Here is a 23,304-nt window from a genome sequence, read left to right as displayed (position 1 = left end):
CAAAGAAAAGATGAAAGGCTAGGGCACTATGGCCCAATACCACGTTAAAAACAAAAAACTAGAAACTCTAGCTTCTTGGAAGCAAAGATTGCAAAAAAATGAAGGGTGGCTCAAGACTTTTGCACCACACTATATCTATAAACAAAGACATTTTTGTACTTTGGCTACTTTCTTACGAGTGCACTGCAACTCTCGTGTTACCTGAAAGAATCTGTTGGTCCAGTTTATGACCAAACACTATCTAAAAGATTATCTGCATATTTTTTAAAATATGCAGATAATGAGCAAAATGCTCACTGAGGTAAGAAAACAACTGAGGAACAATCATAGCTTTAAAGGAATCACTTGAGCTGGTTAACATTTCTGTTATTGAGTCTTCCTCAAGAAAATTGAAGTTGTATGTGTCCTCCCCCCAAAACATGACAGCACACCTGCATCCACAAGACTAGTAAGAAGCAAAGTACAATGTGTGGTCCTAGAAAAACATGGAAAAAATAAACCTGTTTCTGAAACCTGTTTTCTAAAACTACTTTTATTGCACCATGTTCATTCACTCTTGAGCTGCTGTAACATGAATCAAATGGCTGAATTGCCACATCAGCATACAGTCAAGTTCTATAGAGTCTTGCTAATGACCTACTAATTGTATTCAGGTTTGAGACCCCTGGCATATGGGAAATACTTAATTTGTTTTAAATTAAGCTATAATTGTCTGCAACTCTACTTTCAGCTGGGAAACTATCCAAACTGGTGATAAAATAGCAGATTTTTGTTTTTTATTAGCTACTGTCAAAAGGTGCTCGGTGCTGCGCAAAAAGACATGCAGAGAGCACAAATTCATGCTGTGAAATTAATTTTACCTTGCTGGACTTTTTACTAGTGGCAGAGCCTGGTCTTGTGTTGCTGTTGAGCTGTGAAGAGCTGGAGCTAATTTCATCATCATCATCCTCCTCTTCATCAAAATTCATGCTGCTCGATATACCTTCACAGGAAGGATGGAAAGAAGGATCGAGAGGAAGAAAGAACAAAAGAAAGAAATTAAATTGGAACTGTGGCTAAATACCAGACTTAAATACCAGAAATATGAGACTACCAGACTGATCCACTTGTGGCTGTGTTTTATCTGGTGTGTTTTCACTGATTACAGTCTCATTTAATGAGCAATTTTGTTGTAGTTTTTGGCACATAAAACTTGCTGAAAATGTATCTTACTTAAAGCATTGTGATGTCTTACAAGAAGAAAGCGTAGCGTTCATGCTGAGACTGCTAAAACAACATTCTTGCCACTTAAAATAATCTTTTTATTTACTTTTAATTTTGCAAAGTTAAACCCAGTTAAGCACCTGAACTCTAACCCTCATCACTCAACTCCCTCTCACAGTACACTGTGATGAAAAACTGTCATAATAGATCAAGGAAGTACGTGCACTATTACAACTCTCTCTACTACACTGTTGCATCAGTGCATTTGATTGTAAATTACAGTTCACATTTCCCTTTGCTGCATATAGATTATACAGTTTTTGTTTTAATTATGTATGGAACAATTGATGTGTGTTAGCGCTGAGTGTTTACAGTACGAATAATTATATTATTTTTCATTCAGATGCTGGATTTTAAAATGGCCTATTTATTTGGAGTTGTGTGTTTTTTAACATGAGTCAGTGGTTTTCATCCTCCCACCAACACAACGCAGCAGCAGACCAGAATGCCGTGGGTGTAAATAAGGACTTGTAGTTGTGCTATTGCAGAAGCAGTGGCAGAAGCTTTCTTGAGCGCTGTCAGTACCTTTTTTGAGCATGGTCACGCGAAGATCCTGTTTACTCTGAGACTGAGTGCAGCTCATCACGGGCTCTGCCTCGGCCTCCTCTGAGGTGGGGTGACCCACTGTCAGGATCTGGATCTGACTGTCATCCTGCTGGGAAGCCAGGCCATCGATCGCTGCTGAGTCAAAATCCCAGAAAAGAAAAACAAACTCTTTCAGAATGACTCACTTCTTTTCCACTATCAGTATTTCATGCTGTTGTAAGATTCAAGTCTAAATGAACCACTGCAAAGTACAACAAGGGCAGGTCATTCAGCAATAATTTGTGCATTAATCACATAGTCAAACAGCCTGAGTAAATCTGACAACATTCCCATTTCTCCACTTTTGGGCATTTTGTTTTATGTAATTGTTTTGCTCTGTGTCTTCAATATTCAATCAACTTCTAAAGTGTGCATTCAGGCAAAAAGAACACGTCTCCACTTGTCCTATGAAAAAAAAATTAAAAAAGAAAAGAAAAGAAAATATTGCATAGAGTTTGCAGGCATTCAGATTTACAGCTCTATTAAGGTCCCGCCACTGCATTTAAATCATGTTGTGCAGAACCTTAATTCTTTTCTTCTGTTGCATGAACTAATTTTGGGTGTAAGTTTTGGCTGCTGGACAGATGACCTCACATTTCACTCTAGAAAACCTTATACAAAGAAATTCACGGTCAACTAAATGACTGCAAGTTGTCCAAATCTCCCCTCCACTGCTGTGCTGCCAGTTGTTATGAGGTGTTCATTTTTCTCCAAACATCATGCTGTACATAATAACCAAACATCATCACTTTGCCCTCATCTGTTCAAAGGACAGTGCTCCATTCTATTGTCTTGTAGTATTTTTTCAGATGCAAACTTAAGCCATATTGTCATGTTCTGCTTTCCCCTAAGCAACCCTTCGAAACAAGTCATGCTTTTTCAAACTTTTTCTGATTGTAATGTCATGAACTTGAACATTTTTTTTATTTTGTCCAAGAAGAGCACAGTTTGACCTTGGGATGAAACTTCTAGGAAGTCTACCCAGGGAAGAGGGTGGCATTATGCTAACACACATCCGGAAGCTCCAGACTAACTGCAAAAAATGTTGGTTTTAGAAAAATGTTCACACTTGCTGATGATGAATGTACATAGCTGCATAACATCCTGTAACAGCTGTCATTTTGACGTGACTGCATATTCTACTCAGTATATATGTTATATATTAACATGCTGCTTTAACAAAATTAGGTCAGTCTTATCTTTTGATTTCTTATTCATTCCCATGTCTTTCTTTTCCTTCAGAGATATGCGTGTAAAAATCAAGAATCCTATTTTTATTTTATGAAAGTATGTAGAAGGCTGCATTTTCATATCTTCATTATCTAAACTGAAAATGAACAACCTCTGATCTTGCTAGAGCTCATTTTCTAATGACTGCATCATTTCTGCTTATGCTTTAACGAATCAGAGCACGAGACAGAAGAAGAAGTGAGACAGATCAATAAGTGGTGAATCTGGCACTACTGGCCTGGATAATCTTTTACCACAGTTGAATCTAATTCACTTTCCTGGGACAAAGTCATTCCAAAGGCAAGCATCTGCTGTATTGCAGTATATCAGATGCCAAATGTCTCCAAAGTCAGATATTGTTGATCATTTTTTTGGCAAACACCTTAACTATTATATTTCATTGTGCTCAGTCTGCAATAACACACATTGAAGGTTGAACGGCATGGAAGCTTAAGGGAAACAATGACAGCAATTGTAGTTCTTTTAATCTTCTAATGTAGGTCTTCATTTGTGGTGTGTCAGTCTGTCATACATCATCACAGACACTGAGCTCTGACGACTTTGGCACCATGGCAGGGGATAAGAGGGCAGCCGAGTTTCACTCAGTTGTGCTGTTGCCAGCTGTGGCTCAAAAAAGTCAGTGGGGAAACGTTATCTGAGGAGGGCATACAGAGCTTGGATAGACTGCTGAAGCTGCTGGATAGTAAGGATTTTGGCTCCTCTCTTTTTCACACAGGGGACTGCTTCTAAAAGCTGATTATTTGGTGTTTAAAAATGGATGTGCAAAGCCCAAGAACAGTATGTTTATCCATTTTTCACACAGTTTAATTAACCATTTGAACCAGCACACTGACCTTTGTGTTTCCCCTTCCTCTCCTTCTTTTCACTGCCTGTCTGTGGAGTGGAACTGGCTGATGCTTTGCCCTTTTTGGCTGAGCGTGGTGGCTGTGGATCCGACATCACCTTCACCTCTTCCTGTTCAGCTTCTTGCACTGAACACAGGAATGAACACGACTGAAGCACATGATGGGTTATAATAAATATGTCTTTCACATTAAACATTACGTTATGTTCTAGTGTAATACACAATACCATTTAAAAGTATTTGCCCCTTTTAGATATATATTTTTTAATATAAACATAACCTGAGTAAATACAAAATGCCATTTTTAAATGAGGATTTAATTTATTAAGGGGAAAAATGCTATCCAGACCTACCTGACCCAATGCAAAAAAAGTTATTCGACCCCTAAAACTAATAACTGGCTGTGCCACACTTGACAGCAAGAACTGCAACAAAGTTGTTCACATCAATGTGAAGGAATATGAAGCAATCCTTTCTACAGAATTGTTTAAATTGAGCCACACCGGAGCATTTTACATCATGAATGGCCTGTTTAAGGTCACTCCAAAGCATCCCAATCAATCAACTTTGAAGCCATGAAAAAACCTTAATCTGTATTTTTTTAGTCAGTCAGAGGTGGACTTGCCGATGTGTTTTTGGGTCATTTTTGTGGTGCACTAGAACTATGCCATAGAATAAGAAATCAGGAAGGTGGAAAACACTTTTTCACAGCAACCTATTGCAGTAAAAATGTTCAATGTGTTTATTTGATCTTACAGTCACAATCAAAGTGACTGTAAGATCAATTTTTTACTCAATGTGGGACTAATACTGGGCTGCAAATCTGTAGCTAAAATCACTGCAGGTTTACAGTCCAGAGTTTCCAGCTTAGAAAAAGTGTGGAGCAAACTGTGAACGAAGGCTAGAATGTTTTTATTCATTTTCCCGTAGCATTGTTATGGTTTATTATTCTTTTTTTTTTGCATCAGAATAAAAGAATATGGCAGAGGAACATCTTTCTCTTCTCTCTACAGGAAATTTGACAGTTCTTGGCCTTAATCCCAGAAACTGTCCCTCAAAAAATAATTAAATAAATAAAAATGCTCTGCCTGGCCTCTGTGTGTAAATAAGAAGACTTCAGCGGCCCCAGATATAACAAATGGTTATGTCTATAACTTCTGTTCCCTGAAGGAGAGTAACTAGGTACAAAATATAAAGTATTGCATAATAACTTTATTTATATAGCACTTTTCAAAACATCAAGTTACAAAGTGCTTCACAGTTCGAATAAAAGCTGCACACTGATGATACGTGTACATGAATGAAATGAAGGGGAACGGATAAAGGAAACCCTAACCTATGAAAATGAGTTTCAGCATTCGCTTAAAACAAATAACAGACTGAGCCAAACTGATTGACTTCAGAAGGGTGTTCCACATTTTGGGCACTACAACCTCAAAAGCATGATCAGGTTTTAAAATCAGGCACCAGTTAGATGATCGGAGAGGCTGGATGCATTCGTCGTGGTCATCCCTCAGTTTAATAGCTGCTCTTCAGTGAGCCAGGCAAGCGGCAACCTTGTGTTGTACCTTGTTCCGCTTAACATATCTACTCATTCTGTTTCAGTCAGTTCACTCAGTACAGCACACACAGCATGGGACATATGAACATACATAAATATACATTAATTAGAGGACAAGTTGGACAATCAGCACCTTAGTTCTTAACGAGCAACTGAAGGGGATGTAACGTCCAAACGATAGACAGACCAGATGATGGACCAACTAGCTGCAGCACAAAAATTAATTTAAAAATTATTTAATTTAAAAAGGGCCCATAAGTTTGCTATTCCTCTGGTGGAATCCCGTGCACCTTTGGTGACAAAACGCACAGGCTTTGGTTTCAGTAAACATTCTTATAGCGTGGACAATCCCCACTGTCCCCTGGGGACAGTAGTGAACAGAAAATTTCTGCTTTACTTGCTTTGGTTTTGGTTACTCATACCAAAATCCAAAGCAATATTACTGCACAAGAAAACTCAAAATGAGTGCTCTGTGGACAGCCTATGCACCAACTGACCAGTGGAGGCTAACACAATCAGGCGCAGTTAAGCTAACTTCAAGCCACAGACAGCAGAGCTAACTAGCAGTAGCTAGCTAGCCCGACTCAGCAGAGGTTTTCTTGGCAAGGTAAAGAACGTAAGAAATAAGGGGTGTATGTGATAACACGGTGTATATGTACAGCCCCACGTGCACCTATGTCATCACAAGTCATGTGCCTTAAAGCAGTGAACAGAAGAGGTCTTCATCCAAGACTTGCGGGGCTGTGATATCCCACATTACGTGTAGTACTTCGAATCGACTGAAAGGGAACACAGTTTCTGCTCCTGTGTGGTTTGATTTGCAGCACTGCAGTAGATGATGCAGTGTGTTGTATTCCCTCTACATGATGTCTTATTTAAAGCTGTAAATTTTACAGCTATGCAACACTAATCATTTAAAAAACGGTTTCATGTCTGGTTTATAGTTCTAATTGGGATGTCAGGAAGAACAAACACCCTTTATAAATAAGAAAGACTTATTAAACGAACAGTGCGACTTCTTTATTTCTTCAGCTGATGTTTTTCTTTAATTCTCTGTTTAAGCTTTCTGAATCAACACAGCCAGAGAGGAGTGCAAGCTTTACCATGGTAGATAGTGCTGCTGTTGCTGCTGAGGTAGGATTCCACCAGTGGAGCCTGTTCCTCACTTTGCTTGGCCCGACGGGTCCGTGATCTCCCATCCACATTAGACTGGACCATCAGGGGCTCTTGCCTCTTCTTCTTCTGCTTCTGTTCAAGGAGTGCTCGCTGACATTTCAAGCAAATGGAAAAATAAAGGTAGAGTTTCAACAAATAGAAAAAGTCACTATCTTTACTGATCTTCACTGAAGTAATGACATTAGAGACCAAATGCCGCCATGTTTACCGTGACTGAGTACCAGCATGCCATGTCTGAAAGTGGTAGATAATCGTTTCAGTAGAAGATTATCATTTGCAATTCATTATTAAATTGGTGTCAAGAAAAAAGAACCGAAGGCAAAAAGCAGGAATGATATGTTTTGTCAGTCCATCATGGTCTCAATGTGTTTGCGTCATCATTAGTAGTGAAATTTAACAATGCGCCATTTCAATTCATTAGCTTTCATTTTCTTTCCCTGCTTTCCGCCATTTTCCCTGCTGAGCGTCATCTTTCTTTTTTTTTACCAGTTACTTCCGTTCACTTTACCCTCATTCATTTAATAAGCACCACCACAAGGAGTCATTAAGTAGTGATTTCAATTGGCGAGGGAAATCCATTTAGAGTAGGCACATAGACATATCAATATTGGCGCCAGTGATTCAGTAAGAGCTATTATTGCCATATCGAATTTGTAGTGAGATAATTTATCTGAGTTTCAGGAGCTGGACCACAACTCCAAACACTCCTCTTCCGGCCATACGTCTATAAATGTCTACTTGTGCCACACATCCATTTGTTCTCATTTCTGCGACCCACCCTCCCTCTGCTTTTTCTCTGCTTGTCAACCTCATTCGAAGTCATCAGAGATATGCCAGGCCTGGGAGCTCGATGAGGCCTTCCTCAAACCGCAGCCTCCGGCCTAGCCTGTTGCTTCATAAACAAAAACATTTGCCATCGACATTTAAAGTTGAGGTCCTTGCTACTGCAATATAAATCAAAATTACCTCAGTTGACGGTTTTGTAAAGATTCAGCTGCTGATTAAGAGCACCACAAAGACAGAAATATATACCTTCATTCCCTTTTACAGTACTTGGCAGATATGACAGAGATTATAAAAGAGCATAGAAAGATCAGTGCTGGACATCTAACAGTGTGCTGCCTAAACCAGTATGACCAGAGGCTGAATAAAGCTATTCATTTGGCCCAACTGTCAGCTCTATGCAAGTCTTCAAACCAGAGCTCATCAAATATTAAAAAGGTTTCTATTAGTGGAAACTTCAGACTGCAGAGCAGTGGAGCGCTGTGTCCTGCAAAGCTCACTTCTTTTCCAAGGCAGTGGTGGTTAAGCTAGCAGAGGCATTTTACACAGTGAATTTATTTAATGATTAATGGTCTCACCTGTGGATAAAGCACTTAACAAACTTTCGCATAAAAGGTTTGAAAAACACAATATTGTGCATGCTTCTATCTCTTCCCCTAATATGTCCCCAGCATGTCGGATTTTTCTTTTTTTCTCATGTAGTGCACAGCAGGCTACAATTCACTTTAGGTGACTTCAAAATTGCTGAAAATTACTGAAATACAGGCAGACCTTAGGTGCTCTATTCCCATATCGGAGCAATCTGACATCACACAGACTTCTTTCACCTTTCTTAAATCGTGTATCTGTCCTCAAAGGAGTGTTGCGTATTCCTTATGCGGCGGGTTCTGCTTGTTAACTACACGTTTCTGCTCGTTATCCATGATGAGATCTGTTTGAACTCTGCTTTACAACCACCTATGAAAAATTTGTTTCTACAGATAAAAGCATGGCCATGCCAAGGCTTCACTAGTGTCAGCCATTGTAATCGCTACATGGGGAAAGTATGGGTCAGAATCTAAACTTAAGAAGAAGTCATTGCAGAATTATCAGTTCACTGTGACTGCAATATGAAGTTCACAGGGGAGGATGTCAGGTAAAACAAATTGCTTATTTTAGTTCATATTTTTTACACACACAGACCAGTACCTACATTTGGACTGCCACAGTTCCCTAGAACTGGAGAGGCACAGGGAACAAAGGAGCACAGACGTCTGAAGAAAGCACTTAAAACCTGTGGCTATCCCATCTGGGCCTTCATTAAGTCAAAGAACATCAAGTCAAAGAGATTTATGGAAAAACAACACAACAACATCAAAAAAGAAGAAAAAAGCAGGCATAACAACATTGTCATTCTGCTTGTGGCTAGAGTGTTTGAGTAACTTAAAAGGCTTTTCCCCCAACTGAAGTTCCTGAGACACACGGCTAGAGGATAAAACACTTAAACACAACCTGAGCAATGTTATATATGCAGCCTAATGCGGCAAAGGGTGCACAGAAATATATACAGCGAACACCTGCATCAAAAGGATTGGGGGCACTCTCCTGTGAGCAGCAATGTACACAATTTGGACAGCCATGGTTTGAGAGAGGAGAGGAAAAAAGCCACCCGTGTTAAAATGGAAATACCATCTCTAAACAGGAAATGTGATTTACAACAACGCCTGTCAGCAAATTACGAAACAGTCCTGGCAACGCTCCCCACACACGGTTTTGCCTTCATTCACGCGGTTATTTGTGTGAATTTTGTGCGAACGATAACTCGCTGGTAGCCTTAAATGAATACCTGGAGCTGCACACCAGCTGCAGGCACTGAGGAAGCCTCTAGCATGAGAGGCGAAAGGCAAGGACCAAAAACAAGTCCAGAAATTTTCTCCTTCCCTGGATAAATGAGACAGCCTCTACACGATGTTTCAATCAATAACAATTTGTTTAATGATGCTTACGTGCCTGAAGCCCTCAACTGAGTGACATTAGGAATTGTATTCTTTATTCATTCATTCATTCATTTAGTCACACATGAATAAAAAGCAGTTTACTTCAGAGTGAATCAGAACACATAAAACCTTATACCCACTGATGAACTATGACAAGCTTCCGCAAGCTTCTGCTGCTCTGACAAGGGAACGAGAACCCGTTTGAAGCACTCCACTTACATTATCCACTTCAGGAAAATAGCAGGACGTCAGAAGCAGCAGACTGCACTACGCATAGATAAGAGCTGAAAATGCTTCAACTGCAGCCTGAGTGTTTGTTTTGTTTGGATACAGTGCTGCTGACAACAAACAATGGCAACGGCAGTATTAGTTAGCAGGGTGTGAAATGGCCAAACATCACTTTGACTTAAGGATCCCGAGGGCCGTGCTGCGAAGTAAGTTCTTTGAGCAAGCTGGCTTAACAAAACCTAAAACCCCAGTGAGAGATAATGGGTATCACAAAGGTGGTTATCAACTTTCTCTGTTAACCCAGGCTTTCTGCTTCAGGCTGTGTGCGCGCTCACATAAAAGGGTGCATTTGATGTGTCATTTCTTTTTTCTTCTGTACAGAACTGACCTACTTCGGTCAGAGACATTATCACAGAACAACTGGTGGGGGGGGAAACAACAAAGGGCAACACTGGTACAGAACAACAGAGCAATGCTGCAGAAAACTTCGAATCATGTAAATTTAGAATTAGTATACTTAGGGCTCTCGGTGATGACGGGTTTTTTTGCTGTTTGGCACATTAGATTTTTGAAACTTTAAACAATTTCCATTTAACATTATAGTACACTCAGCATGTTCATGTCTGTCACTGACCCACAGCCTTATGAAGGAAATGTGGAAACCCCCTAGTTTGTGAAATTAATGTCGCTAATTTAATATTCTTGGTGATGAATGGACCAACTGGTTATCTAATTTAAACTGCAATTCTAGCAGTATAAAACAACGTCAGAAGCACATTAGGCCAAGTATGAAAACATAATTATACATTTTTCCTCTTACTAAACAAATACACACTGCACACAGTTTGTGCTGATGTAACTTTCCTTGTGTAGTGTTTATGAGGTACAGCTAGTTTGCATGTATAAAACTGCACAGAATCTATATTGCACTTAAAGCACCGTGCATTAAAAGAAAGTTAAGTTCAAACAAAGCATCAGAATGGGGGAAAAGGGGATTAAAATGACTGAACATATCATGGCTGCTTGTGCCTGAAAGGTCTACTCTGAGTATTTCACTAAATGCTGATTTAGTGGGACTTTCCTACACAACCATCTCTGGGGTTTACATATGTCCCTCACTTTATGTCCACAGTGTACCCGTGTTCTGGCACAAAGCTCATATCATCTCAGATTAGTTTCTTGAACATGACAATGAGTTCACTGTATTCAGAGTTCAACAGCACACCTTTGGGATGTGGTGGAATGGGAGAGTCACATCATGGATATGCAGTTGATAAATCTTCAGCAACTGTGTGACGCTCTCATATCAGTATAGACCAAAATCTTTGAGGAATGTTTCCAGCACTTTGTTCAAGTCGATCAAAACTGGGCCCAGCCTGGTACCAACAAGGGAGAACTAATAGAATACCACTTAGAGAAATAAGAAGTTCTAGCTGGCTATTTGTGGTCCCTTGATGCAGCAGCAGAAGTTAGTGTCACGAAAAATTGCCCTCCCGTAATTGATTTAGCCTTGGTGTGACTCTTTTATCAGTACAGTAAAAGGCACAAAAGTCTTACCTGTCTGTCCAGTTTCTGCTGGCGGAGGTTGGTGCCCTCATCATCTAAAGTGCTTTAAGAAAGAGCAAAGAAAGAGGAGTGATTAGGTTAAACTGCTCTTCAGCTCTTTGTTATATCTGTAATAGAATAATGACATTACTTAAGTCAATTAAATTGTTTCCCTGGAATTTCGAAGAACATTATATACATGAAATCTTAAAGTCTTAGCTTGTTACCTAATAAAACACTATATGTTAATGAAGCTTCTCGCAAATTTCACAAAACAATGACTGTGTTTCTGCCTCGAGGTATTTTGTTTTCACATCATGAGCTATATCATCCTCTCTGCTGTGATTACTTCTTCACAATAAAAATACATAATACAAGTCATTATTCTCTGAAAAGTAAAATCTAATCATTCATGTAAATAATTATTATGCTTTGGGCACCATTTACCAGAGAAGGATACAAAAATAATGCATACATTTTTTGTTATTGAAAACTGCTTTCACTTACAGTCACGTGGAAAAGAAAGCTTTGACAGGACTTAGGAAAAACTAAGTATACTCTGCTAATCAAATACATTTGATTAATTGATCATCAGCAACTTCAAGCACCTCTTAAAGAAGAGGTTTTAGCAATACTCTGATATTGAGCTTGTTTTGCAGCCACAGGGTCTGGGCACCTTTTCAGTCATTGAGTCAACCACGAATTGCTCTGTATAACAAAAGTCAAATGTGAGGCCATCTGTCCAATAACAAAAGCTTGGCCCAAATTAGGCCATCTAACAGGATAATGCCCCAAAGTACAGAAGTACATCTACAACAGAATGGCTAAAAAAGAAAAGAATCAAGGTGATACAATGTTCCAGTCAAAGTCCAGCCCCCGATTGAAATGCTGTGGTCAGACCTTAAGACAGCCATGCATAAACAAATATATTTAAATGCAAATTAAGTGAAGCTATGATAGAAAGAAGAGTGGGACAGATTCCTCCACAATCATGAGAGAGACTGATAAAGTCAAACACAAATAAATAAATAATTTCCCCCAGGGATCAATAAAGTATTCTGATTCTGATTCTGATTCTGAAAACAATTACTTCAAGTAACCGCTGCCAAAGGTGGCTCTACAAGCTACTAAATCATGCAGTGTACTTAATGTTTCACAGAACTGGAAAGAGTACTGTGAAATCTTTCTTTTTCACAGAACTGTATCTGCTGCAGATACACGGCCCAAATGAGAATGTGTAGAGTACATGAAAACAATATTTCAGATACAAAGCATAGTAACAATGCACCCGTCAGCAACACGAGTATAAAGGAGATGGCTCTGCTGAGTTAACAGTGTCATAGCATTTTAGATAAAGATACTTATATCCTCTGGGTGGTTTATCGTGATACACCATGCAGAAGTTAAATAACAGCATACTAAGCACTTAAATCACTTTTCAAAAAGGTTCCATACAATAATAACTGTCAGGGGAGTTATTAGAAAGCTGTCAGATAGTCTCTCAGCGAATACAGCAAAAACATAAACAGAGGTGTCATTTGAATATTGTTCAAAGTGATGTTGATGATGCATTTTGATTTTCCTAGCAATGGACAGAATATAAATGGCAAAAGTCCAATATAATCTCCATAAATTAATTAGCAGTAGCAAAGCTTTAAATGTTTTGTGACGAGGAAGCATAACACAGCTTGAGCGACTGAACGCACATACACACAGCTACTCCGCTCAGTCAACAAAGATTAAGTGCTACTGAAGCAAACAACATTTCTGTGGATATTTGTTGAATCCATGGCTCAAACTTAAGAACACTTAAGAAACTGTATCCTTGAGTAAATGGAGAGGAACGTCTGCCACAAGAAAAGTAAAAACAGACGAGTTAAGGATGATGGGTTTTAAAGGCTGTTTGGGGCATATTGATGATTTTTCTGCTACATAAATAAAACTGAAACAGAAATTGCTTCAGATCCAGCATTACATGTTTACCAGTTGACCCTTAAAGGTAACATAAGGCAGTCACCGGTACACTGACCACATTGTTCACAGTGGAGACAATCACTGAAACGTCTCTTGCTGCATGTGTCTGCCGTCGATAGCTTCTGGCAATCCAGAAGCTTTGCTGGAAGCTGGACACTAATGGAATCTACTAAATGACTTCAATAAAGTGAAAGGCTTTGTGTTGCCTGTATCACCACAAACTAGATAAAGAAGTCTCCATATTAGCTACAGTATTTTAGTCACAGTCCAATTAGTAGATGAGCCTTTCACCAGGGTATTGTGTTGGTCTTTTAGAGGATGCTATTATCCCCATGCTCACTGAAATGTTTTATATCTCTCAAAAGCATTCCTGTGTCCTTTGCAACGAATTTGGTATCTGATGCAATGCAAATAGACCCTAAGGACAAAAGGAAGTCGCACAAGCTCACTGCAAGAACACACCACACAATAACCTACACACTCGCCTGACCTCGTCCTGCACCAACGATTCTCTGAGCATGCTTTGCTGAACAGTCAGCTATCCTCAGCAGAGCCGGCGTATACTGTATCTCTGTCTGCACGAACGCCACTGTTCACTTGAGCAATATTTGACGTGACATAATGACATACTGCCATCTGCAAATGCCTAAAGGTCAGCATAGCATGGGCACCCTGGGATATTGTGTCGTTCTAAAGCACAAAATACACGCCTGCATTGTTAATTTTAGATTAAAGAATATGCACGATCACTTTGTCTGCAAATATATAAACCTTTCTACGCCCTGACTCCATAGCCCCGATAAAGATAATTGGAAGAGGATGGACATAAACCTTATTAATATCATATCTACCACCAATACTCCAATAACCACTTACTCATCTTTAAATAACCCACTTCAATCACAATCAAGTGTTTAAAATGAAAAGACTGTTGATAAGATGATAAGAGGACTGAAGCTTCCGATTAGTCTTTGCTAATCAGCCTGATAACATTTCATACTACGAATAGTTGGCAATACACATCATGATTTAGAGCTTAAAGTAATGACTGACCAAAAGTAGAAAAAATAATTGCCAGGTAATAATTACGTTAGGGAAGGCGATGTTTATTTGAACAATGTGTATTACTTTAGTAATCGGAAACAAAACCGATTCAAATGCTATTAACGAGCTAATACACTAAGTGACAGGCTGTTCATATCAAACAGCTGACTTCTCACTTATCATGATTATACTCGACATTTAGGGAGGGGAAAAAAGGAGGAGTGCTTGTTAAAATGTGGAGAGCATTGTTACACAAGTATGAGGAGGTTACGCAATACTGTGGAGATACAGAAGAATGAGGTTACTTGCAAGTCATCACTTTCCTATTCCTCTCCCTTATTGTCAGTAGCAAAAATGATCAATATCAGAAATTTGTTGTGCTGTAAATTAGATTTTAAATGGATGTTTCGTATTGCAGTTTTCCCTGAAGATCAATGTGAAAGGCCCATTATAACAAAGTGGAAGCTTTTGTTAAGAAATCTACTTAACAAGTTTACTTTATATTCTTTACTTTAAAGCTGAACTCTTTTATGAAACTATATTATCTTTGCTTTGACACTTGTTGCACTGTCAGTGTGGTGAACCCTGTTTATGCTACAGTCACGCTAATGGTTGGAAGCCACGGCACAATCAAAACTGTGCGATTAACTTTTGAGTTTGTTGCCTTTGAAATGGTTGCTTCTAAGATGGGGATGAAGTCTGTGACCATTTGCAGTTAGTTTCTTGTCAACGTTCAGGAAAAAATGCAGCTGAATGTGGAACTAAGGCAGGAAGCCATACTCCACAAGGTGCAAAAATCCTTAACAGAAAACAAGTTGAATCCAAGAAATTCCAAAACATGACCTAAGAGACACAAGAGAGGTTGTACAGACATCCAGACAAAGACCAAGACTATAAATACATATTTTCCTGGATTTGTGACTATAGAAACAAACTTTGTAACTGATCACAAATATCCTTGGTCTGTGAGGTAAACAAGGACCCAACAGTTTAACCAACAGGATTTATGTTCTGGCTAACACCATTCCTTGGATGCAGCATTGGGCTGGCAGCATTGAGATGCTCTACTTCTCCACAGAAGGCTTAGAGAGGCTGACAGCATAGAATGAATTGAGTAAAATGGAGTACTTAAAGAAAACTCCAAGTTCTCTTATCATAACACTGTTGTGAAACTTACAACCAAAGCCCAGACTTACACAGCACTGCACATCTGTAAAGAAACCTGAAGATAGAAGCTCACTGATGCTCTCTGTTAAATCGAACAATGATCGAGGTTTGTAAATCTTGGAAAAGACTTGAAATTATAACTGCAGCCAAAAGGGGGTCTACGAACTTCTTGGTTAAGGTTCCTAATATTTTTGTAAATGAATACAGCTAGTTTTCATGTCTCGTGTACCCAGAACAGACAGATTAGTGTGCCATCAGCAATGATGTGGTGAAAAACGAGCTCTAGCTGAAAGTGAAGCTGTCAGTATCTGGATCGATATACGTTCCCACGCTCACCTATATTTACAAGCTTTAAAGTAGTGAGTGAAAGGATGAGAATGCAGATACAAGTGGCAGAAATGAGCTGCCGCCATAGAGAGACTGGGCTCAGCCTTAGAGATAGCATGAGGAGCTTGGTCCTTCGGGAGGGCTTCAGAATAGAAGAGCTATTTGACTATTGTATGGACGTATGCCATGGGTCTGGAGGAAGATGCAATGTAACACTTTATATTCAGCCACATATTTTAAAATGTGTCCATTAGTTGTTGTTTTTTTAATCTGATGATTCTTTGAAATTAAGTCCACATGATGTGACAGTGCTTTTTTTTTTAGATAAAGCTAAAAAAAAACTTTCCTTTTGCGAGGAACGTGAAGTTGCATGTTTTATAATTCAGGTCATAAACTTAGCATTTATACAGCAATTAACTGTAGACTGCCTGTTTATGATTCGACAGCTTTTAATTTAAAGCAACCCGCAATGCTTGTGTCAGTGTTGTAGTCCGTCCATCCCCCTGTTACATAAAGCACTACGTAACTAGAGTAAACAACTACAGATCAAGAAAAGCAAAATGACAACAGATCCAATTATGAATGTATTTGTGACAATTTGTGTTCTACAAACAAAGTTATAATTTGACAGATGCCAGATTTCTCGGTAACATTGTTAAACATTGTTTCTCATAGCCGGCCAACAGCACTTAAATTCTGTTTGACCTTTCCTTTCATTTGTGCTCTTGTAAAACGTTTTTCTCCAAGACAGCGACAGGATGATTTTTTAATCACACATTTTTAACACTGTGCAAATTTGAGGCAAATTTTAGACAGGCATCAGGACTTCATACGTACTGCTGGAGAAGATCAAACCCCACTCAAGTTAACTTGTTACTCCTGCTGTGCTTCCTTTTCCTCTGCTCTCCAATACTCTCCAATACCAATAATTTATTAAAGTAAATAAAATAGTAGCTCCTACTAACAAAGCTACGGGATTCATTCAGCACCAGTGATTAGCTGGTTCTACTTTTTATTTATTTTCTTTACCACAAGAGCTTTTAATCACTGACCACAGGCTCACTGATTGTTCCTTCAGCTCTTGGACAGGCGTCTAAGAGACCTCTAACAAACATCCACGGCTCCTAATTCAAGGGCAATCGGAGATTTCCTGCAGCACAGCTTGAGAGAATGAGCTAAAGTAGAAGAGTAGAAGAGAAGAGGATGAAGGATAGAGAGAAAAATGTGCTTCTGATGTTTGATGAATCAAAGCTCAGATTTGGCGTTCCACTCTTGTGATTGAAATCGCTTTGTGTTATAAACATAAAAACATACTTCTTCTGTCACTTTATTCAAGCTTCCTTTTAATCTCTCCCAACCTGGAGACCCTGTAGCAGGAGCAAGTTCAGTTTGTCATAGAAATGACCCTGCAGCATTTTTCAAAGTATGACTACGACTATCATTACATGGTTATAAAGTTTGTTTCTGTTGAAAGGTTACACAAAATCAGCGTCTTTCTGATTGACATTTTTGATCAAGAAGAAGTAAAGTTTTGCTGGAGCTTTCGATTACACTCTGGCCTTGTGATAACAGTCAATACTGTGTTTCAAAATTCCTCGAAATGTCTCTAATGGCTTTAATAATACTAAAAAGGGAAAGAAAAAATCTGTTGTTGCTCTGTGACTACACTGAATCTGTTTGCATTTTTTGAGTGTGCAACACCCTCAACGTCTGGACGACCACTTTCCATTGCAAGGCAATTGTGCACATCCCCTGGTGGGAAACAACCTCTCTCTAAACATGTCTGACACAAACTGGCTGCAATCACTCTCAGACAGATTTGAAGGTTTGTAAATAACTGGCTTCCCATTTATAAGCACAGATTGCAAACATGTTGCAATTGATCTGAGTCAGTTTGCAAATCTATGAGGTTCTGCCCAGACTCTGAATGCAAGTAGTTCATGTGAATTTCTGTGTATGTAAAAGGTTACAGTTTAGTGCTTTTTAGGTCATTTCACTTTTCACAATAGATAGATAGATGGCTGCAATTGGCCGCAGACCTGGATCCCACCCATCTTCGAATCGTCATTCATTGCACACGGTCCCAATAATTTGGTTCTTGTCGAGGTCTGCACCACTATTTTCCCTACTGTGACAGTAACATTACCCACATTCTGACTAAATATCGCACTTTTTTCATTTTTAATTGTAAATTTTTAAAATGTCCAGTTTTCCTGACACACAACTAATGATGAGGCACGTATATTTGCATAATTTGGTTGATCTCTTCTTCAGTAGAAATTATTTTTTAGTTACAACATTTAAAAGCACATGCAATCCTGTATTTCAGTTTAAATCTTTCGTCTCGTTTTTTCCCTAACCAATCTCTCAGATTGCTTACCAGAAACTTCAACAAAATTCTTTCCATCACCCACTATGACTGGCTGCATGAAGGTACAATAGAGTAATTGGGCATAAACTAATGTTCCTTTATGATGAACCTTTTTACCTTTTTACACGCTTCATTCATGTGTCAGAATCATGTTAGTGGAGTCTTGAATGTGGACCATGTAAAATCATTCAATAAACTGATAGCGCTGTGCCACCGACTCTAGTTTGATGACAAATGCCCACACAGATGCAATAAAAAAGTATTTACCTCCCACATGCTGTCAGACATACAGACAAACAAAGCACTCCGTGTCTATTGATCAAGTGTGAATAGGCATCAGACTGAAAGATAATGGCACGAACACGTGCTTTTGTAGTGCAGGTCAAACATCTCATTATTATGTGGAGAGCCTGGTCATTCTTTAACACACCTCTGTAGTGCATACTGACCAGGTAAAGCACTGACATCCGGGCCTATCCATTGCAATAAATCACCTCTACAAAACCTATAAAATATCATTTAAAACTAAGGTGCAAAAAAAGCACCTCAGCAATTTTTGAAAGGAAATGAAAAGGTTATCCCTGAATACTTGCATGCAAGTTTGCAAAGTCTTTGTTGCCATATAAATTCAGTATTTTTATTGTGGTTTTTAAACTGACAGACTGGCTGCTGGACTGATTCAATACTAAGGTGGAAAAAGGCACCTTAGCTCTATCTGATGAATAAAGAAAACCTAGATTCATCAGAATTAATTGCGTCTGAAATCAAATGTATGCTATTTACATATTTATGCTGTAAAGTACTGTTGCTAACATTGTGGAAGTAGTGCCGAAATCATCTGTCGAGCCCGACCAATACAGGATTTTTGAGACAAATATCAATACAGATATCTGGTGATTTCCAAATCAAACATTCTGATATATCGGGACAATATTCTTTTCTTTCAGATGCACAAAACATAAACAGATTTCTCTAACATTTGTCATTTGTAGTTATTTATTTACTCCTTTAGGCTCTGCTCGGATCAGCTGTAGCAAACGGGCAAGTTGCAGAGTGCACTCTGGTGAACAGACAATGCAATGTAAGCGCTCATTACATGTTTGAAGGGTCTTTCTTCTTCTTTTCATTTATTAACCATTAAACATGTCAATACTGATAGAGTGGCAAGATAATATCGGCTGCCAATAAATCAGCTGGGTTCAAATCATCTGTACCAACATACCATGGTACACTGCCCAGGATTCTGATTTTCGTTGAAACAATAGCTTGCCTATTTTCAGTCTTTTTTTAAAATAAATAAATAAACTGAATGACGCCTTAGCTGCTGTTGAATGTAGGACTGGATGGAGAACAGAATAGAAGTTATGAGACCCTCATATTTTTAAAATAGTTTTGCATGCATCATCAGGTTTAAAATATGTGACAGTAATTGGCTGATGAATCTGCAGTGTGCAACACTACAGGCAATCCATTATGGAGACACAAAAGCAAGATTATTTTTGTCATTTGCATGGCGAAATGCATGAAATTCTGGAAAATTAATCTCATGAGCGTTGTGCAGATGTAGATTGACCTTGCAGGTGGGAATGTAAATAATAAAGCTTTTAAGTACTTTTGTGGTATAGGACACCATGTCTTGCTCTACTAAATTGGTTATTTCTGAAAAGGTCACGTAAAAAAAATAGAATCGGACCATTAACAGATTTTTGACAACATAATTTCTTCATACCCACATTAGAGGAAAAAAACTACAACCCTGATTTGATGAATAATTCATACACAGAGAAGAACAAATTAAGCATCACCAATTCTATGTGGATGTTTGAGCAACATGTTTCCTTGATTTACTTGCTTTCTGTGCGCTCTATACCTCGAACTAACAGATCTACAGAGTGCTGCTGTATCCAACCCTCCCTGCAAAGAGGCCCATGTATTTTTAATGTCAGCTTCATGAGATGAAATCAAAATTCTGCTCACTGGCATGACCTCTTTCAAATAGTATATACAAGTACTGTTACTGCTACGGATACTTTTACTGGTTAATATCTAGTTAGTATTTAATATTGCTGCCTAGCATTCGTTAACAGCTTTTCTGGTCAAGTGATAAGGAGGCCATGGAGAGATAGTTGTAATTTGCGCTGCTAGCTATTTAAGTCTGTGCATTCACTGCATTTCATTAAATGCTTTTGTTTCAACTTTGCCATAGTAGGAGGAATCTTATTCAAAATAAAACCCACAGAGGTTGCTTCCTGCTGTTGTCCTGATGCAGTCTCATTCGAAATTTGCGGATTGCCACCGTAACTTATAGCAACCATAAGCCAATGGTCTCAAAGCAAGCAAGGGAAACCATGGCAATGGGCATTCAATTAGAGGAAGGAGCCACCAGCTTTCGTACTACACTTGAAATGCTTATGTTTTATAACAGGAGATTTAGAGCTACAAAACGGCATGACTGCCACCAGCATGGCTCAGTGAAGCTCATACTGGCACATGCAGTAAGAAAGGAGACATAAAACATGCACATTTACACGTGAAGAACTTTCTCAGTGATTAAAAAAGTGGACATTAATAAATGTACAAATGTGAACGTGGCTCTATCTTTGATATGCACAGCAATCAAACTGGATCCAAACTGATCAGAGACAGCACTGAATCACATTATGGACAGTTGTGAAACAATATGAGATCATCAGAGGTTGATGCAGTTGACATTTTGGGATTGTTCTTTTTTGTTTGTTTGTTTTGGTGATTCTTCAACAACTCGCCACCTAAACTAAAAATTTAAAAAAAAAAAAACCCTGCACAAAAAAAGAAAAAAAAAACACATTACTGTATGCTTTTCTGTCATCATACCGGCTCGATGTTACTGTTAATCAGTCTGATCTCTGAACACCCGCTCAAATAATCACACATGCTTCAAAAGATGAACACTGTGCCCCCTCTGTGTGTTCTCAGGAATGTGGTACAGTACCTGTAGGGAATCCAGTCGGAGGAGTGCTTGGAGCTCATTCTGTATTTATGACTGTGCTGTCTAACTGCAAGGCTAACGGCCTGCAACAGCACCAGTGGAAGAGGCTATGGGGTCTGAGGACAGCGATCACAGCCAGCGAGCCCACACCGCCTGTTCATCCTCTGCACACAGCTCTATATTCCCAGCCTGCCTGTGTGCTTTTTGTACGTCCTCTAGTTGTGGGGCAGCAGATGACTAACAATCCAGTCAGACAGCCGCACTCTTCAGTCATGCACAGTGAACACATGAAATAGCCGTTTTCTTCTCTCTTCCATGTGTATGCTTCCAGTCAATGCCTCTCCTCTTCTCTTCTCCCATCCGCTGCCTCTGCTCCTTCTCTGCGCTGGCTCTCTTCCCTCGCACTTACTCTGTAGGCTCTATCTAAATCTCCCTCTGTTTCTTTCCCTTTAAATCCCCCCTCCCCTCCTTATTCTCGGTCCAAATCTCGATCTCTGCCTCTTTGCCCAATCTATCGCTCATTATTGCTCGTGCAACATCACCTACGCTCGCAGTGAGTGCAAAGTCAAAGGTGCAAAAAGTAAGAAAGGTTATAGAGAATCCCTTTTGTCTTGCATCTTTGATGTTCCTTTAGCGCTATTTTTGTGCAGTGCCACCCCCTCGTTCTAATGCAGCCCTACACATACTGTCTCTCTCGCTCTCTCTTTACGCAGACTCCCTGTATCTTTCTTGCACACTATCTGTGTTGTATGAGGCATGATAAGCAGGCATTCAGATTTTTTTTTTTCTGGCCCATAATTTATTTATTCTTTCAGAGTAAGAGGCATTAGCATATGACTGTGCAGACTAGTGTTAACAGCCTTTAATTCAACACTCTCTACGGGCAGACAAAGGCACCCTGTGATAGTGCCACAGCTCTGAACCTCTCTCACACACATCTGCTTCCGCCCTCCGTCTGCAGCCCCTCACTGTCAGCACACAAACACACATCACTGACTGTGCTCCCAGGGTTATTCAGGAGTCCATCGATAGACAGTTAAACCAAGTGGCTTCCTTGTTTCGAACCTGGTGCAGGAGTGAGTTTAGTATGAAAACGCAGAAATCTTCTTTTTAGACGCCATGTGGAAAATGACCTGCAGCTATCCTGAAAATTATTTTTTGGGGGGGAGAAAATCTATTTCCAGTGGGTACAAATGAAACCATTTTGCCTTCTGACTCCCTCCTAAATAGCCAGGAAGTGGGACGCACACAAACTTATGGCTGATGCAGGGCTCAGATCTTTGTTACATGCTCAAGCTCCAGTTCACTATTGTGCAAAGTGTTACTCAAAGACAGACAAAGAGCGCAGCTACTTTTAAAGGCTTTCAAGCATCGTCCCTCAATTATTCATTGCAAGTCTAAAAACAAACACCACACCGAATACTGGTAGGGAAAAAAAGCCAGCTGAGAAATAAGATGCGTTAAAAATAATCTTGACAGAATTTGGCTCCTTGAAAAATAAAAATGAATGACTTGGATTTAATATTCTTCAAACACAACACCCTGCTTGTTATTACAACATGAATTCTGCTTATGATTTCTCACTCTTTGTGTTTCTACATGTAAAGAAAAATTAGTTAGTGGGGTGACAGAAATCAGCATGTGTATTAACAGCATGCCCTTATATAACTAAAACTGACAGAAAGTCTGAAATACAACCGGTCAGTCAAATAAATGAATAAATACATATTTGATCCTCTTGTACAGCCAATAGCATTAAAGCACACTGCGGCTGCTTTACTGAAAGCACAATAAAAAGATTGATTATATTCTGTAACGGTATGGCCTTTCCAAAATGTCATGTTGCAAAGGTGGTTCACCTTGCCTGTTGTTTATGTTTCAGTAAACTAATTTTTTTTATATCAGCTTTCAGAAAATTCCACACATATCAATCCCTTATGTAGTCGTTTCCAACAGCGTCAGAAACCACAAACAATGTTTGAATAAATGGTAGACAAAACGTTTGTGTATGTTTTTTATGAAGGCCGAGAATATAAAGGAGAATTCTGGTTTCCTGTTGAACATGGAAGCTTGTTATTTGGCCCTGGAAAAGGAGTGACATGTTGCTATATCAAACCACCAGGTGAAACGTTGACTGTTTGAATAATATTGAATTGGGCAGTAAGGCTGCTGCTGTTTCTTCTGCAAATTACACAATCATCATTCAAAGGTCTTTTTCTTTTAAAGAGAAAAGAACGAGTA

General features: G+C 39.1%; 1 protein-coding gene across 3 annotated transcripts in view; it reads right to left on the bottom strand.

Annotated features, from left to right (window-relative positions):
* Window positions 1–23,304, bottom strand: part of tub (TUB bipartite transcription factor) — a 57,849-nt gene that overhangs the window by 8,757 nt on the left and 25,788 nt on the right. The window contains exons 1-6 of one of the 3 annotated variants that reach the window (XM_026167384.1): window positions 21,067–22,520; window positions 11,225–11,276; window positions 6,608–6,770; window positions 3,933–4,070; window positions 1,789–1,944; window positions 861–982 (exon numbers count right to left, since the gene is read on the bottom strand). In XM_026167384.1, the coding sequence (XP_026023169.1) occupies window positions 861–982; window positions 1,789–1,944; window positions 3,933–4,070; window positions 6,608–6,770; window positions 11,225–11,276; window positions 21,067–21,104 (669 nt within the window). In that variant the 5' untranslated portion in view covers window positions 21,105–22,520. Of the gene's footprint in view, window positions 1–860; window positions 983–1,788; window positions 1,945–3,932; window positions 4,071–6,607; window positions 6,771–11,224; window positions 11,277–21,066; window positions 22,521–23,304 lie in introns of those variants that run through there. The other 2 variants (XM_026167365.1, XM_026167375.1) reach the window with 2 other exon arrangements.

The sequence above is a fragment of the Astatotilapia calliptera genome, chromosome 1 (genome assembly GCF_900246225.1).
Source record: "Astatotilapia calliptera chromosome 1, fAstCal1.2, whole genome shotgun sequence".
Taxonomy (NCBI): domain Eukaryota; kingdom Metazoa; phylum Chordata; class Actinopteri; order Cichliformes; family Cichlidae; genus Astatotilapia; species Astatotilapia calliptera.
The sequence above is the reverse complement of the archived record's forward strand: the minus strand, read 5'-3'. Positions and strand labels throughout refer to the sequence as shown.